Here is a 16,256-nt window from a genome sequence, read left to right on the forward strand (position 1 = left end):
TCAACCGAGGGCTTTTTTTGGATTTTTTCTTCTTCCTTTCTTCTTTTTTTTTCTTTTTTTTTAGGAGCATGACGCTGGAGGCTGCAACCGGGGCGAGCGGGCCGTCTGCCCCTTCGTGGGAGCTCATCGCGTCGGAGAAGCGTCAGGCGCTGCTGGCGTCTATACCTGAGGAGTGGCGCATCCCGCCCGGCTTGCTGCCCCCCGAGGCAGAGGACGACGTCACCAACTGGCCCGAGACGAGTGGCTGGTTCACGCCGGACGAGCTGGCGATTACAAACTCGACGGCGAGCGAGCTCGTCCCCAGGCTGGCCTCGGGGGAGCTTTCGTCCGCGGCTGCCACGATGGCCTTTTGCAAGAGGGCTGCCGCCGCGCACCAGCTGGTAAGTCCCATCGTGTGCCATCTGCCGCTCGGGGGGGCCTAGGGTGGTCCGCATTTCCGCCGCGGAGTCGATGTGTTTTTTTTTTTTTTTTTTTTGGCCCGGCTCGGAAACGACGTGCGAGTAGCGGCGGCAAAACGTCCGCGGTTACGAGGCTCCCAGTGTGTATTATGTGAGTATATATATGTATATATGTATGTGTATTGACCCCTGTGGGACCGCCAGACAAACTGCCTCTCGGAAACGTGCTTCGATCGCGCGGTGCGGACCGCAAGGGAGAGGGACTTGCACCTCGCGCGGACTGGGAGCCCGGTGGGCCCCCTGCACGGCCTTCCCATCTCGCTCAAGGACAACTTCAACCTACGGGGCCTGGACGCCACCCTCGGGTTCGCATCGCACGTCGGCGATGCGGCCGAGGCGGACTCGACGCTGGCGCGGGTCCTGGAAGACGCCGGCGCGGTCTTTTACGTCAAGACCAACACCCCCACCGCCATGATGATCGCCGAGAGCGTCAACAACGTGTTTGGGAGGACGGTGAACCCGCTCAACAGGAAGACGACCAGCGGGGGCAGCTCCGGCGGCGAGTCGGCGCTGCTGGCCATGAAGGGGAGCCCCCTCGGCGTGGGCTCGGACATTGGCGGCTCGCTGCGCATCCCCGCCGCCTGCACGGGTCTCTTCACCCTGCGGCCGTCCTACGGCCGGTTTCCCGTGAGGAACTGCCGCTCCGGGATGCCCGGGCAGGAAGCCGTCCAGTCGGTCAACGGGCCCATGGCCAGGGCGCTCGCGGACATTGCCATGTACTCTCGGGCAGTGGCCGGCAGCCAGCCCTGGCTTGCAGACCCGCGGTGCCTGCCCATGCCATGGCGAGAGGTCCACCTGCCGAGCAAGCTCAAGATTGGCGTCATGTGGCACGACAACATGGTTCGTCCCACACCCCCCGTGACGCGGGCCCTCCGCGCGGCCGTGGCCAAGCTCGGGGCGGCGGGTCACGAGGTGGTCGAGTGGGATCCCGCCGACCAGAGGGAGGGGCTCGACCTGCTCGCGCGCATGTTTGTCGCCGACGGCGGCACGGCCATCAGGAAGCAGCTCGAGCGGACCGGCGAGCCGTGGCGTCCCGAGATGGAGCAGTTCCGCGTGGCCACGCAGCTGACGACGTACGAGATGTGGAATCTGCAGCTGGAGCGCGTCGACTTCCAGAACAGGTACCTGGACCGGTGGAACGAGGCCGGCCTCGACGCGATTTTGTGCCCGACGATTCCGTTCAACACCGTTAGGAACGGGTCATTCAAGCATGGTACGTTTCGAGGCCTCGGTGTCCCGGGGGTGCTCGTCATGAGCAGCTCGGCGGGTGGTTCTTGTTGCTGAAACTCCTTGGCAGTCGGCTACACCGGGGTTTACAACGTCCTCGACTACTCCTGCCTCTCCTTCCCGACAGGCCTCACCGTCGACAAGGCCGTCGACCGCATCGACGAGCGCTACCGGCCTCTTGGATCGGACTGCGAGGCCATCAATACAGGCTGTAAGTCGCAACGTGTTTCCCAAGTTTGGCGCAAACCGGACAAGAGAGTTGACGCGTCCGGGTCGAATCGACAGATGATGCCGAGATTATGCACGGCTTGCCGATTAGCTTGCAGCTGGTGGGTAGAAGACTGGAAGAAGAGAAGGTGCTTGCGATGGGCAGCGAGATTTTGCATGCACTCTCGTCGTAGGGGGCTCGTCCAATCCTGCAGGTGGATGAAGGCCTGCGGTTTTCGGTAGAAGCATGTCGAATGGCAAGAAACATTGAGTCGCATCGATCGTTTCCAGGAGCTCCCGGTGCCGGAACCCACGATGAGAGCCATGAAGGGATGGGTACCGCATCACCACCGTTCCTTTCAACAGCCGTAGCCTGCCCTCATGATTGATCTGATCGTTCAGGCCCCCAAGACGGTTCCGAACCGCTCCATCATGCCCTCCCGCGGCCATGGCCATGGCCAAGGCGCTGTCGCTGTCTGCATGGAGGCAAGTGTCCACAGTGCGCGCGCACCAAACACTGTCCAAGACGCAAACACCTCGCCTCTCAAACAAGCTGCGCGCGCCCTGCACCACCACATGGTGCCACATGGACTCGGCGACATGCCACTTCAGCTTCCAGGGGCGATGTTTTGAAATATAGTTCTTGCTCTGCGCTGGGTAAATGAGGGTGACGCGGGGAGCAAGCAGCTTTCATCTCGGAGGCGCACGTTGCCTGCTGTTCGGAGGCTGACGGTACCTGACGAAGTATGCAGTCCCTATGCTGTGGAGCCGCGCCTGCTCACGAATGCGCTGATGCCGGACCTGGAAAGAGAAGCCAGAGCCATCCTCGGGCATTTCCGTGCGCTGTAGATCAGCGTCTATTATTATCAAAGGATTGACTGCTTGTAGAGGAGTGGTGGAGTAAGTCTCGCTCTCATCGCTGGTTTCTACAGCGTGGGGTATGCAGGAGCTTGCAAAAGAGCCCCCCGGGCCTCGGAACTTTTGAAGCCTAGAGTGGGGAGCACCAGACTTTGTATCACTAACTCCTCCGTACCTTGGCTACCATGTACCACCAACCTGGTATGTATGTACCTACCTCCTGGTGCATAGATTGGTGCGTGGGCGGCCTCAGCAGCAAAGGTGCTCCGCTGGGGAGGAGCACAGTGGCCAGCCCACCGGTAGGATGGTCATCACCGCCTACCAATCTACAACCAGACGTCAACTTTCCGGGGACATGGCTGGGGAATCTTTGTGACGCCCTCCATTCTGTTCCATCCATACAATTCACAGTACATGCCGCTTTGAACTAACTTTTGCGGCGCTTCATTCGTTGAAATACGTCGAAAACAGGCGGCAGGCAAGCAGCAGGCAAGCAGCAGGCAGGCAGCAGGCAGGCAGGCAGCTTCTTCTTCGCGGTGGTTTGTCGAGCCTTGCCGAGCGTCACCTGGCCCCAAGGTCCTTTGCCGGTCAATGCAATCGCTCATCCCCAAGCCGTGATAGTAGACTACATCTGGTATGTACATAGTAGACGGGGACGGCCTTGGGCCTGGGATCTTTTGGGCCCAGGTTGTCCGAAAAAGGCTGGTGGCAGCATGAACCATGAACCGCGGGGGGGGGGGGGGAGAATGGGCGCAACCAATCAAGGGCGGCCTTGAGGCTAGCGCCACATAAATCAATCTTTCAGAACTCTGGGTCCGGTCCGTAAGCCCACATGGCAGCATCTTTGTCCCGTCAAGCCACATGATGTTAAGTTACTTATTTATGCATACTAGCATTTATTGCCCTTGCCTGCATCTTGGGCTAGTGAAGAGCTGCTGTGAACGCTGCACAAAGTTCCATCCTTTATCGGAAAGCCAGCTCCCCTCCCTCGTTCGCCGCATGATCATGCTCGACAAGACCCCCCAGTCTTACGTTGTGAGGCCGCCAATCCTAGCCGGACCTTTTTTTCGACCTTGCTGCGCGCTGGAGGAGGCTTACGCTGGAGGAGGCTTTCTTTGACCATCGACCCGACCCGACCCGCCCCGCCTGCCTCTTGACTGTGGGGACTCGGTGCAGTATTTGGAAAGCATGTTGGGTCACTATGCAATTGCAAGGCGTCAAGTCAAACGCCATGCGACTTGGAGGGTGCACATGTGGCCATGTGGCGTTGCTAGCCTCGGGCGTACTGCCCCTCCATACGGAGTAAATACATTGATAGCATCCCGTCCCATTTACAGAAGGTCTGGTGTCTGGTTGTGTTGCCAATGTCTGATGATTTTAGCGCGGATGTCGACTTGTTGAGCCACTGCAACACGGCACGGGCGTACCCAGCCGCTGCTGCGGACAATAGCGGGGCAAAGCAACTGTTGGAGGGAAATTGGCTTGTCTGTAATGTGGATATCGGTCATGTCCGAGGTCGGATGTGCCGAGTTCTCCCTGGATCAGTAAGCCCTTAGGGGTACCCCCTATCCCACTATAAATAGCTGGGAACACAAGTCTCTTAGAGAGGACTTAGTTCCTTCAATCAAGCATTATCGCATTTTCCCTATGCATTCTGATATGGTAGCAATTGCGTAAATATCATAACAAAACCTTATTATTATCCCTTACCTCGTAGCCCAGCCTTAAGATCAACCGTTATCTTTATTTCGCTATAAAAGCTACTATTTTCCGGATCCTATTTGAGTAAGCTCCGGGTTCCCTATTGAATCCGTCAAAAGCCTTATTGCTGATATACTCGTGTGGCCTCATCAATCAAAAAGGAGGCTATTACAGAAAGTCGCGATATTTCCTTTAATCTAATAAATCGACATCTTAACTACTATTTTTCGTTAGATCAATTCGTGCCCTAAATATTATTATTAGCGAAAATAGGTACTATTACTAATAATAGCTCTAAACTAGTAGTCAAGCTGATATCCTGATATAACTGGGATATCTAGTATAATTACATTTAAAAGCGTACTTTAGATAATAATATTTGGATATTCGTTAATCTTAAGGGCTTAGAAATACTAAATATACCCCTTCTGCCGGCATAAGAATTGGATGAACCTATCTATTCCACGCAGGCATTAGTATTAATACTAACATCTATAGCAACAGCAGATTCATCAATAGAAGCTGCAGATCGTGCCCCTTCTATAAATACTAAAGCTGCATCGGCAGCTAGGGTATTATCGGCAGTACTAACGGTAAGAATAAGAATAATCCAGCTACAGTAAGTCGAGAATATTAAAGAAAACCACTACTTTAAGCCGATATAACGCCCTAGTAGTATTAGTACTGCAGAATAGATAAAATAAGCCAATATTTAGTATAACTTTTAGAATAATTATTATACGATATTTAGTCGGAATCTTCGAGTATATATAGCGTGATTTGAATTAATATTAAGTCCTAGCTATAAGATATTAGTAGTAGGCAATTAGAACATTTAAGGAAAAATTTAACGCCTAATAGAATATATGCGACCGGTTTAGCTTATTATCCGGGAATACCTTAAAGAAAAATTCAAGTAGGCTATACAACGTAACCTCGGAAGATATAATATAGAGGAATGGTTTAATAAAATCTCTATATTATATAAGCGATTAGTGCGAATAGACTCGATCCTTATTAATGGGAATATGCCTACCAAATAGCTAGCGGAAGCTTTTTATTAAAAGTATCCTGCTTTTAAGGAAAAAATCCTTAATCGAATAGTAAAAGCATAGGAACGGAATAAATATCTCGATTTTCTAACAACCGTTAAATATATTTAGTAGAAATAGGAGCTAGAAGAGAAGGGGAAGGTTAGTAGTAGTTATATAGTATTTATAACTAACGATACTAAACCTTTATTATAAGCCGCTTCTAGCGATACTTCGGCTTTATCTTTAGTAGAGAAAAAGACCTATAAATACTATAGGAAGCCCTATATAGTAAAAGGGCCTCATTATAAGAATTATTAGATATTAACTCTATCGATAGCTCTAAACTACTTAAAAGATAGGATTAGTAAGAAAAGCTAGGAAGCTATATATAAAAAGATGAAAAAGGAATCTAAAGAGGTATAAAATGCGTTTAAAGCCTTTTAAAATAAATATAAGGGCAAAGGCAAAAGCAAAAGCAATAACGATAATAATAAAGAAGAAAATAGATTAATAGAGAAAGAAAAGGAAGATAAAGTATTTATAATATCTATCCTTTCTATAAGAACTTACCTAGATAATTCAGGTCTTTTAAAGTCTTATATTATACTTAATAGCAGCACTTTAATATACATCTTCAATAATATAAAGTGGTTTACTAATATTAAGTATAATATCGATAAGCACCTTATTTATAATGCTTATAATAGTATTTCAAAAGTCCTCGGTATTAACTCTATTCGAATTATATTATAAGATAGAAGGGCCGTTACCTTTACTAATATTCTATATAATCCGATGATTATAGTGAATCTTCTCGCTATAAAAAAGATAAGAAATAAGGGATTATTTTAGAATAATAAAGTCGACGAGATTTACCTATAAAAAAATAGTTAATAAGAAGTTATTTTTTAAGTTTCTTAGGTAGAAGAAAGGCCCTATATCCTCTACCAAAATAGCAGAAACGATATGCCTATAGATAAATTCATTATAAGGGCTTAAAATAAAGCCTTAATTATTAATAAAGCCTATTTAGCTCGAGGAGATAGCCGCTAGCCTAAAACTTCGATAAAAACGCCTTATGCTATCTAGTATACGCATTTTAGGCACTTAGGTCGGGATTCGATAGATTATATCTTTAAGGATATATTATAGATACCTAAGGAAAAAGAAGCTTCAAATTATAAGGTTTATAGCAGTATAAAAATTATAAAGTAGATATCACAATTATCTTATAAGCTCTCGATACCTTAGGAACTCTTTAAAGTAGTCTCTTTCGATCTATTTCTATAAGCTACTGCTTTTAACGGTAATAAATATATAGCGTTATTTACCTACTGATTCACGGGAATAAAGTGTATTTTTATAATACCTAGAAAGACCGACCTATTTAGATACTAGCTAATCTTCAAGAATTAAGTTTTACACCTATACGATATAGCGATCGCGATGGTTATTTCTAATAACGAAATGGCGCTTTAGACTAGCAATAGTTAGGAAAAAGCTAAGCGGAAAGGCATCGTAATTCGAAATTCGAGCTTTAGTCACTAATATTAGAACGGTTATACTAAACGTTTTAGGGGGGTATTAAAGACGAAGATAGCCTTTTTTAATATATAAGTAGGCTTTCCTAAAGAGTTATAGCCTATTATAGCCGAAGTAGTAGTATATTTGCTAAATTAAAGCCTTAGGAAATCGGAAAGACCTTATAATAATTAGAAGTTACCTCTTTAAATGCTTCAACTTTAGCTCTATAATAATAAGCCTGCCTGGAAATACCTACCGGCAGATATTTATCTATAAATTTACCACCTCTGCGCCTATAGATGTAAGGCTTTCGTAATAATTTATAATAGGATATTGCAGAAAGGTCTAAAGCTTAATTAAAGAGCTCACATCGGGTATTTAGCAGGCTATATCTCGACTACTTAGTACCTAATTTAGGTGCCTTTATTGAAAAGAAGCTACTAGTTTAATTCTAGCTATATTATATTCGATAAGACTGTATTTTATTAAGATGAACGCTACTTACCGATTTCTAAATAATAGAAGGAGGCCCTAAATAGCCTTATCGGTAATATTAAAGAAACACCTATTATTAACGACTTTAAACTTATATTATCTAGGAATTCGATTAAAAATATCTTTACTAACGATCCTATTATTAAATAGGCACTAAAGGCATAAAATGAAGCCACTAATGATGCCCCTTAACTAATAGAAATTAATCTTAAGGTTATAGACTACCCCGAAGAAGCTATTGCTTAAGCGATACTACTATCCCTACTATTTTCGCTTAAGCCTAACGATAAACTTAAGCTGATTACTCCCTTCGATAATATATTCTTTATAAAGCTCGAAGGAAATACTTATAATATATTTGCAGCCTCTATCGCGAAGCCTTTAGCTATAATAGAGGCACTATATATCACGAATATGCCTAAAGAGCTGGCGATATAGAGGGAGCTTAGAAAGCACCCTAAGCGCGAGGAATTTATTGCCGCCGCAAAAGAAGAATATTTAAAGGTTATAAATAGGGAGATTAGGTATATTATTTAACGAAATAATTTATCTATTAACCCTTAGATTAAGCTATTAGACCTGAAGTGGGTATTTGCCTACAAATAGGACTAAGATGGGTATCTTATTAGTTATAAAGTATAATTATGCGTTCGTAGTGATTAATAACCCTATAATCTTCGTAATACCTAGGCAGCGGCACTTACGGTATATATATTTCGGCTTCTTATAGCGTTGATATGCTTCTTTAACCTAGAAACGCACTAATATAACTTTATTACGGCCTTTCTTAATGCACTACTTAATAAGACTATCTATTGCAAATAACCCGATAGATTCTATAATAGTTTTATATTTATTAGGTTGTTATATACCCTATACGGGCTTCGAAGGTCTCTACTACTATGGTTTAAAGAGTTATTACGATTTCTATTGTAATAAGGCTTCAAATAGGTCTATAAGGACCCCTATATCTTTATTAATAGCTTCTTTATTGTATTCTTCTATATTAATAACTTAGTCGTGCTTTATTATAAGTTATAGATAGAGGCATTCGAATCGTTCTATACGGCATTAATAGCGGTATTTAAGATTAAGGATCTCGGCGAGTTATAGTGGTTCCTAGCAATTAAGGTTATTCGCAACCGTATAGCCGGAAAGTTGTAGCTTATATAGAAGGCTTATTTCGATAAGCTAGCGATAAAATATAACCTTACTGCATTTAATAATATTAAGGACCGCCTTCTAGAGCACCTACTGCACGCTATAAGACTTAAGGCATTCGATAGGATAGCTAAACCACACGATATAAAGCAATACTAATTAATAGTAGGCTCGTTAGTATATCCGATTATAATTATAAGGCCTAAATTAGGCTATATTAGATCGCAGCTATTAAGATTCCTTTAAAATCTAGGTCTAAACTATTTACGAGCCGTAAAAAAGGCACTCGATTACGGCTACATATAAAAGAATACTGCGATAGAATTCCGGGCTAATATAGCAGAAATAGAGGTATTTTCTAATGCTTCCTATGCCGACGATATTACGATGCGACGAAGCAATTAGGGCTATATAATTAAGCTCTTTAGCGGCCTGATTGTATATAAATCAGGTCAATAGGATACTATTACGATATTGTCAATAGAGGTAGAGCTTCTTACGATATCTCATACGGTAAAAAAGGTCATCGCCTTTAAGAGATTATATAAGGAAGTTAGGCTTTAATTATATGCTAATATCCCTACAATTTAATGCGACAATATCTAGACTATTCGCCTATTAAAGGAGGAATTCTTTAAGCTTGTAATACGGCTTCGTTATATAGATATTTATCACTATTAGCTGCGCCAGGAGGTTCAGAAAGGAACGATCGATGTTATATAGGTTCTAACGGGCAATATAGTTGCTAACGGTTTTACAAAGCCCCTAATAGGCTAAAAATTTAAAATCTTCCGCTAGCAGCTTAGGCTTATTATTTTAAAGGGATCTTACGACGCCGGACTATAGTCTTACGATATTAATTTTAGTAGTAAGGAAGAGCCTTATAAGGATTAAAAGACGCCTTAAAAAATCAGATTGAAAGGGTTTTTTCAATAGCTGCACTTATTTCCTATGAAAAATTGGAATCTACGGTTTATTATTGTTTTCTTACGCTATATGTATGCTATTAGGCGAATTTACCCCTGAACAGGTAGCCTATTTAATAAGGGCACCGTTATATTTTGCGCATAACTATTTTGAGTGGATTGATATTTCTACTTATTATCTTGCTTTGCACTGAGTTTAGCTATATAGCAGGATATCCTAGAGAAAGCATATCCTGAGGGGGTGTATTGGAGGGAAATTAGCTTATCTATAATGTGGATATCGGTTATATCTGAGGTCGGATGTGCCGAGTTCTCCCTAGATCAGTAAGCCCTTAGGGATACCCCCTATCCCACTATAAATAGCTGGGAACATAAGTCTCTTGGAGAGGACTTGGTTCCTTCAATCAAGCATTATCGCATTTTCCCTGTGCATTCTGACAGCAACCAACCAGTTGAGATGGCATGCCCCCCCCCCCCTTTTTTATTTTTTTATTTTTTTTCCTTTTCTCTTTCTGGCCCCGTCGTTCCAGGATGACTCCAAACGTACTCCGTAGTTTCGGGCGGATTGTCGTCGTCGGTGTCGATTAGCCACGAGTCTGCGGGAACTGTATCCGTCGGTAGCACGTAGAACGTAGAACGTGCCCACGCCTTCTTCTTCCTCGGGGCGTGTGGGGCGACTGGGGCCGCTTTGAGGCGGATTCTGAAGTCTGGGGTCTGGACTCTGGTCGCTGGACTCTGGAGCCATCTTTTCTCTGCATATGTTCAATGTTATCTGCCGGGGTACATTGTAGATTGCAACAAGGTGTGGCGCTACGCTTTCTGGCCCCCAAATGCCCAAAAGGTTGCCCGCGCCGCGCCCTTCGCCCTTTGGGCATCCTGGCTTGCCACCAGGTGCGTGGGCGTGCGATCATGGATTCCCCAGGCCTCGTGCCTAGAGTCCTAGACTCTGGTGTCTCGACCCTGTTCAACACGGGACAAGCTCTGAGCGCAGGGCCATCACGCTGCACGCTCCTTCCAGCTGGGGAATCTCGAGGGCCGTCGCTCCCAAAATGGAAAGAGCAACCACGAAGCTGTGCCGTGCCACAAGTTCCCCGGCGCAGCCCCAGAGTGTGTGTGTGTGTGTGTGTGTGCATGATGGGTGCTTCGTTCGTGGTTCGTTCTTGGTTCTCGTCCATCAGCCCTCCATCTCCGGCTCCAGTTCCAATGGGTCCATTTTGAGAGGTCCCTTTTGAGAGGTCCCTTTTGAGAGGCCCCTTTTGAGACATTGGCCTTTTCGAAAACGGCTGGCGGGAAGCCAAAGCTAGCTCAAGCCCTCTCCCGCCTTTGCCACAGACATCCGCAGTCCACGCACATCCCCCCGATGCGGCATGTGATGGGCGTCCAAAATGCAACCGCGCATTTAAACCTGCATCGAGCGCCCGCTTCTTGCCACGGGCTACGTCTTCATCCTTCAGTTGGCATCGAGATAGTTCATCTCGAGTGTCAGTGTGCGTGCGCGCGTCTCCCCGCCGCCGTTCTTCCGCCCCTCTTGACCATCACACTTTTTCGTCCATCCGAGGCATTGCCTTCCAGAATGGGTCTCAAGGATCGCATGGCGACCCTGACCCGGTCGGCGTCTGGGGCCGAAGATGTCGGAGATTCTTCTGGCGTTGAGGCCAAGCAAGAGTTGCGAAACTTTCGAAAACAGCACAAGTGGGATCCCTTTCTGGATAACGAGAAGCTCGACACCATCGAGAGCGCCCTCCACTCTGACGATGCCGAGAAAGCCAAGGTTGTTGACGAGACCTTGATCCAGGAAGACTCGCCGTACCCTGAAGTGCGATCTTCGGTAGGTTTTTATTTTTATTTTATTTTTATTTTTTTTTTGCCCCTTTCACAAAATCAACGCCGTGTTTCGACGTCTACGAGCTCTCTAACGTCTTGGACCTTGTAGGTCCCCCCTACCGATGATCCAGACATGCCCGTCAACACCTTTCGAGCCTGGTTCCTGGGTGCCGTTCTTTGCACCGTCATCGCAGCCTGCAACGTGCTTCTCTCGCTCCGCCGTCAATCCGCCTCCATCTCCTCCACAGTCGTCCAGCTGATTGCCTATCCGTAAGTAGCTACAGTGTATATCAAGGCGCGCTTGCAAATGATGAACGCTGACGGATGGTTTTGCCCATTAGGCTTGGCGTCGGTATGGCCAAGGTCATGCCTACCACCGTGTACAAGGTCTTTGGCTATGAATTTACGCTCAACCCGGGCCCTTTCAATGTCAAGGAACATACCATCATCACCATGATGACTGCCGCTGGCTCGTCCATCAGTTATGCCATCGATATTCTGCTCGCGCAAGAGATATTCTATGAACAGCACTTCAAGTGGGGGTTTCAGCTGCTTCTAATGGTCTCCACCCAGGCTATGGGTTTCGGTGTCGCCGGTATTGCTCGTCGTTTCCTCGTGTGGCCCTCCGCCATGGTATGGCCAGCTAACCTGGTTACTTGCACCGTCATGCATGCCCTGCATAATCACGTTCCTGCTGACCCAGCTACCACCAATGGCTGGAAGATTGGCCGTTACAAGTTCTTCCTCATCGTTTCTCTGGCATGCTTTGCCTGGACATGGATTCCCCAGGTTCTGGCCCAATTCCTCCAGTACTTTGCTTTCGCCTGCTGGATCGCCCCCAATAATGTTGTTGTCAACCAGGTGTTTGGTGCATTCACCGGTCTTGGCATAATTCCCATCACATTCGACTGGCTTACCGTTTCCTCGTGGTTGGGCAGTCCTTTGCAGACGCCTACTTTTGCCATCCTCAACGTTGCTTTTGGTCTGCTGATTTGCGTAGTCGGTGCAGCCGGCTTGGCTTGGTCTGGCCCCGACTACTACAAATACCTCCCTATTGCGTAAGTTTGGCAGTCAAGGCCCCCCCTTCGATCTCGGCTTGGTATCACAGCGCAGAAGAACAGCATCAGCTAACCCTGGTTTTTCTAGGGCCAACAAGAACTTTGATCGTTATGCCATGAAGTATAACACGTCTCGCATTTTGAACCCCGACTACACAGTCAACGAGACTGCCTATCAGGAGTACTCGCCTATATTACTAGGTGCCACCTTTTCCCTGTCATACGGGATGGGGTTTGCGGGACTCATCTCCACAATCATGCACGTCATTGTCTTTTATGGCGGTGATGTCTGGAACCGAATCAAAAATTCCAGATATGACGAACCTGATATCCACCTGAAGCTCATGCGAAAGTATAAAGAAGCCCCTGAGTGGTGGTTTGCTGCCATCTTTGCCATGTCTTTTGCCTTTGGTATGATTGCTTCGCAAGTTTGGGAAACTCACTTGCCCTGGTGGGCTTATATCCTGTGTATTGCCATTGGCGCGATTCTGTTCATTCCCATCGGCATGGTTCAGGCCATTACCAACCAGCAGACGGGTCTCAACATTGTGACGGAAATGATTTTCGGTTATATGTGAGTTTTGGCATGGTGTGCCGTCCCTGCTTTGGGCCGCTTGATCCACTGACGCGGTTTCCCACCAGCCTTCCCGGTCGCCCCGTGGCGATGATGTTGTTCAAGTCGTGGGGCTACATGCTGTCTGCGAACGGTCTCAACTACATTTCTGACATGAAGATCGGCCACTACATGAAGGTTCCTCCTCGCAGCATGTTTGCCGCCCAGGCATTCGCTGTGATTTGGCTGGCTATTGTTCAGACCTGTGCCTACAACTTCTTGATTGGCAACATTCACAACATCTGCACAGAAGACCAAGCTCAGGGTCTTACGTGCCCCAACGCCCGCACCTTTTACAACGCGAGCGTCATCTGGGGTGTTATTGGACCCAAGCGTGTATTTGGCCACGGAGGCATCTACTCGTGGATCAACTGGTTCTGGCTCATCGGAGCTGCGCTGCCCGTGATCCAGTACTACATTGCTCGCCGCTACCCTCGCAGCTTCGCACGCTACATTGTGTGGCCTGCCGTCTTTGGCGCCAGCGGTCTGGTGCCCCCCGCCACCTTGTACTTTCTCCTTCCCTGGGTCATTGTCGGTCTGATTTTCAACTGGTTCGTTCGAAGCCGATATTTTGGGTGGTGGAACCAGTACAACTACGTTCTTTCCGGCGCGCTGGATATCGGGTCTCGTATCTGCGTCGTCATCATCGCTCTTGCACTCGGGTTGGGGAATGTCGCCGACCTCGACTGGTGGGGCAACACGGTGCCGTTTGACAACTTGGACTTCAAGGGCAAGGCTGTGACGAAGCAATTCATAAAGAATGTGACGGAGCCTCTTGGTCCGGCGACGTGGTGAGAGGCGGGCCGCAACACGTTGCAGGGTATATAGATAGCGGACAGGGTTGGTTGTTTGTAGTATGTCATTTTGTTCACAGGTCATCCATCAATAGCATCGTTTGGTTTCGGCTCTAGGCGAAGCATGCATGACAGACTACGACCGCATAATGAGGAGGCCTGATGAGTAGAATGGTTAATGCTGCGCCGCAACTCCCGTTTACGCCCACTTGGCTCGGGGTGCAGCCTGCAGCGAAGCCCCACGACGGCCGGCAACGGCGTGACTCGATCTTTGGTCCGGTGCGCATAATTCGTCGCCATGTCAATACCAAAGTAAAAGTCGCCTGATGCCATATGGCCATCCAAGCAGCATCCCATTGAAAAGCGCTCGTGCATGCTACGCAACGCCCCAACGCCCCAACGCCCCGGGCAATAGGACATGTGTAAAATTCCCTTTGCTTTTGCCTCCCCCCCCCCACGACAACTTGCCGGCGTTTGGTGCGAGTCCTCGTTTGGCGCCAGTCCTCGTTTGGCGCCAGTCCTCGTTCGCCATGCGTCACTGCCCCTCCCCCCGGGCCAGCTCATCGTCTTCCTCGGCCACTCCCACCAGGCGTGCCCGGCATGCCCATGCCCATCTGCCTGATCATGGCCTGCATGTCGGGGTTTCCGGCCATGCCGCCTCCCCCAAACATCTTCATCAGCGACCCCATGTCGGGCACGGCGGCGCCGTCGACGGCGCCGCCGAGACCGCTGAGGCCGCCGAGGCCGCCGGTGCTGCCCATGCTCTGCAGCCTCTTCTGCATGGCGGCCAGCTGCTGGGCCCTGTTGCCGCCAGACAGGGGGTGCGAGGCGCGCTGCATGGTCTTCATGTTGCCGCCGACCCTCTTGGCCATGCCGGCCATCATGTACTGCTGGGTGAGGAGCTCCTCGACCTCGCGGACCGAGGTGCCGGACCCGCGGGCGATCCTGGTCATGCGGGTGGGCTGGTCGATGAGCACCTTGCCGTCCGAGTCGAGCTCCTTGTCGGTCATGGAGTCGCAGATGTAGATCATGCGCTTGAGCTTGAGGCTGCTCTCGTCGTCGTCCATGCCCTCCATCATGCTGTTCATGCCGGGGATCATGCCGGCCATCTTGGACAGCGGGCCCATCTTGATGATGTTGGCGAGCTGGTCGCGCAGGTCGCGGATGGTGAAGATGCCCTCCTGGATGTGCTTGATTGTGTTTTTCTGGTTGAGGTTGAGGCCCTTGACGTGCTCCATGAGGCCGGCGACGTCGCCCATGCCGAGGAGCTTCTGGACGAACTGGGTGGGGGCGAAGCGCTCCAGGTCGAGGATGTGCTCGCCGGTGCCGATGAAGACGATGGGGACGCGGGTGGCGGCGACGGCGGAGATGGCGCCGCCGCCGTGGGCGTGGCCGTCGGCCTTTGTGATGATGATGGCGCCAAAGTCGGCGGCGTCCTTGAAGGCCTTGGCCTGGGCCTCGGCCTGCTGGCCGATGGAGGCGTCGAGCACCATGACGGTCTCGTCGGGCCGCACGGCGTCCTGAATGTCCACCATCTCCTGGAACAGCGCCGACTCCTGGCGGTGGCGGCCGGAGGTGTCGACGATGATGACGTCGAACTTGTCCTTCTTGAACTGCTCGACGCCGGCGCGGGCCACGGCGGCGGGGTCCGTCTCGGTCAGCGAGCCGTAGTACGGGATGCGGGCCTTGGTGGCGTTCTGGCGCAGCTGGTCGAAGGCGCCGGCGCGGAAGGTGTCGGCGCAGACGAGGCACGAGCGGAACCCGCGCGTCTGGTAGTGGCGCGCCAGCTTGGTGCACGTGGTGGTCTTGCCGGCGCCCTGCAGGCCGACCAGCATGATGACGTTGGGCCGGCCCTTGCGGGGCTTGAACGGCTCGGCGTGCGGGTCGACCAGCCGGACGAGCTGGTCGAAGACGGCGCGCTGGATCAGGCGCTTCTTGTTGACGGCGGGGGGGAGGTCCTTGAAGCCGACGGCCGCCTTGACCGACTTGCGCAGCTGCACGACGAGCCTGACGTTGACGTCGGACTCGAGCAGCGCGGCGCAAATCTCCTTGAGCATGGTGTCGAAGGCCTGCGGGGGGGGGTGGTCGAAAAGGAGACGGGCTGGGCAGTCAGCATTTTTTTTTTTTTTTTTTTTTTTTGGCTTTTGGAAGTCGTTGTCTTTCGCTGTACCAGAAGGCGCAGGAACCGGAGGGAAGGGATTGAGATTGGGGGGGGGGTTTCGGGGGGGGGACTGTCTGCTCGCCTTTTCGTCCACGTTGTGGTCCCTGGTCAGGTTGGTGACGGCCGCGTTGATGCGACGGCCGAGATCGTGAAGAACCATGGCCGCGGGGAGAGGTGCGCGTGCCGCGGAGGTTTTCTGCTGGGAGAGAGTTGGC

General features: G+C 49.5%; 3 protein-coding genes across 3 annotated transcripts; 2 read left to right on the forward strand and 1 right to left on the reverse strand.

Annotated features, from left to right (window-relative positions):
* Positions 1-68: 68 nt before the first annotated feature.
* Positions 69-2,086, forward strand: UV8b_07047 (uncharacterized protein; the record flags this gene model as incomplete). Its single annotated transcript, XM_043144544.1, has 4 exons — positions 69-380; positions 603-1,671; positions 1,756-1,896; positions 1,971-2,086. The coding sequence occupies 4 exons, from the start codon at positions 69-71 to the stop codon at positions 2,084-2,086; spliced, it is 1,638 nt and encodes a 545-aa protein (XP_043000479.1).
* Positions 2,087-11,164: 9,078 nt separating this feature from the next.
* UV8b_07048 (uncharacterized protein) lies at positions 11,165-13,881 on the forward strand (the record flags this gene model as incomplete). Its single annotated transcript, XM_043144545.1, has 5 exons — positions 11,165-11,419; positions 11,525-11,685; positions 11,757-12,473; positions 12,562-13,047; positions 13,116-13,881. 5 exons carry the CDS (start codon positions 11,165-11,167, stop codon positions 13,879-13,881), a joined length of 2,385 nt encoding a protein of 794 aa, XP_043000480.1.
* A 559-nt stretch (positions 13,882-14,440) lies between these two features.
* UV8b_07049 (uncharacterized protein) lies at positions 14,441-16,201 on the reverse strand (the record flags this gene model as incomplete). The annotated part of the gene is made up of 2 exons (XM_043144546.1): positions 14,441-15,949; positions 16,124-16,201. The coding sequence occupies 2 exons, from the start codon at positions 16,199-16,201 to the stop codon at positions 14,441-14,443; spliced, it is 1,587 nt and encodes a 528-aa protein (XP_043000481.1).
* Between the last annotated feature and the right edge of the window lie 55 nt (positions 16,202-16,256).

Source organism: Ustilaginoidea virens, chromosome 5, assembly GCF_000687475.1.
Source record: "Ustilaginoidea virens chromosome 5, complete sequence".
Taxonomy (NCBI): Eukaryota; Fungi; Ascomycota; class Sordariomycetes; order Hypocreales; family Clavicipitaceae; genus Ustilaginoidea; species Ustilaginoidea virens.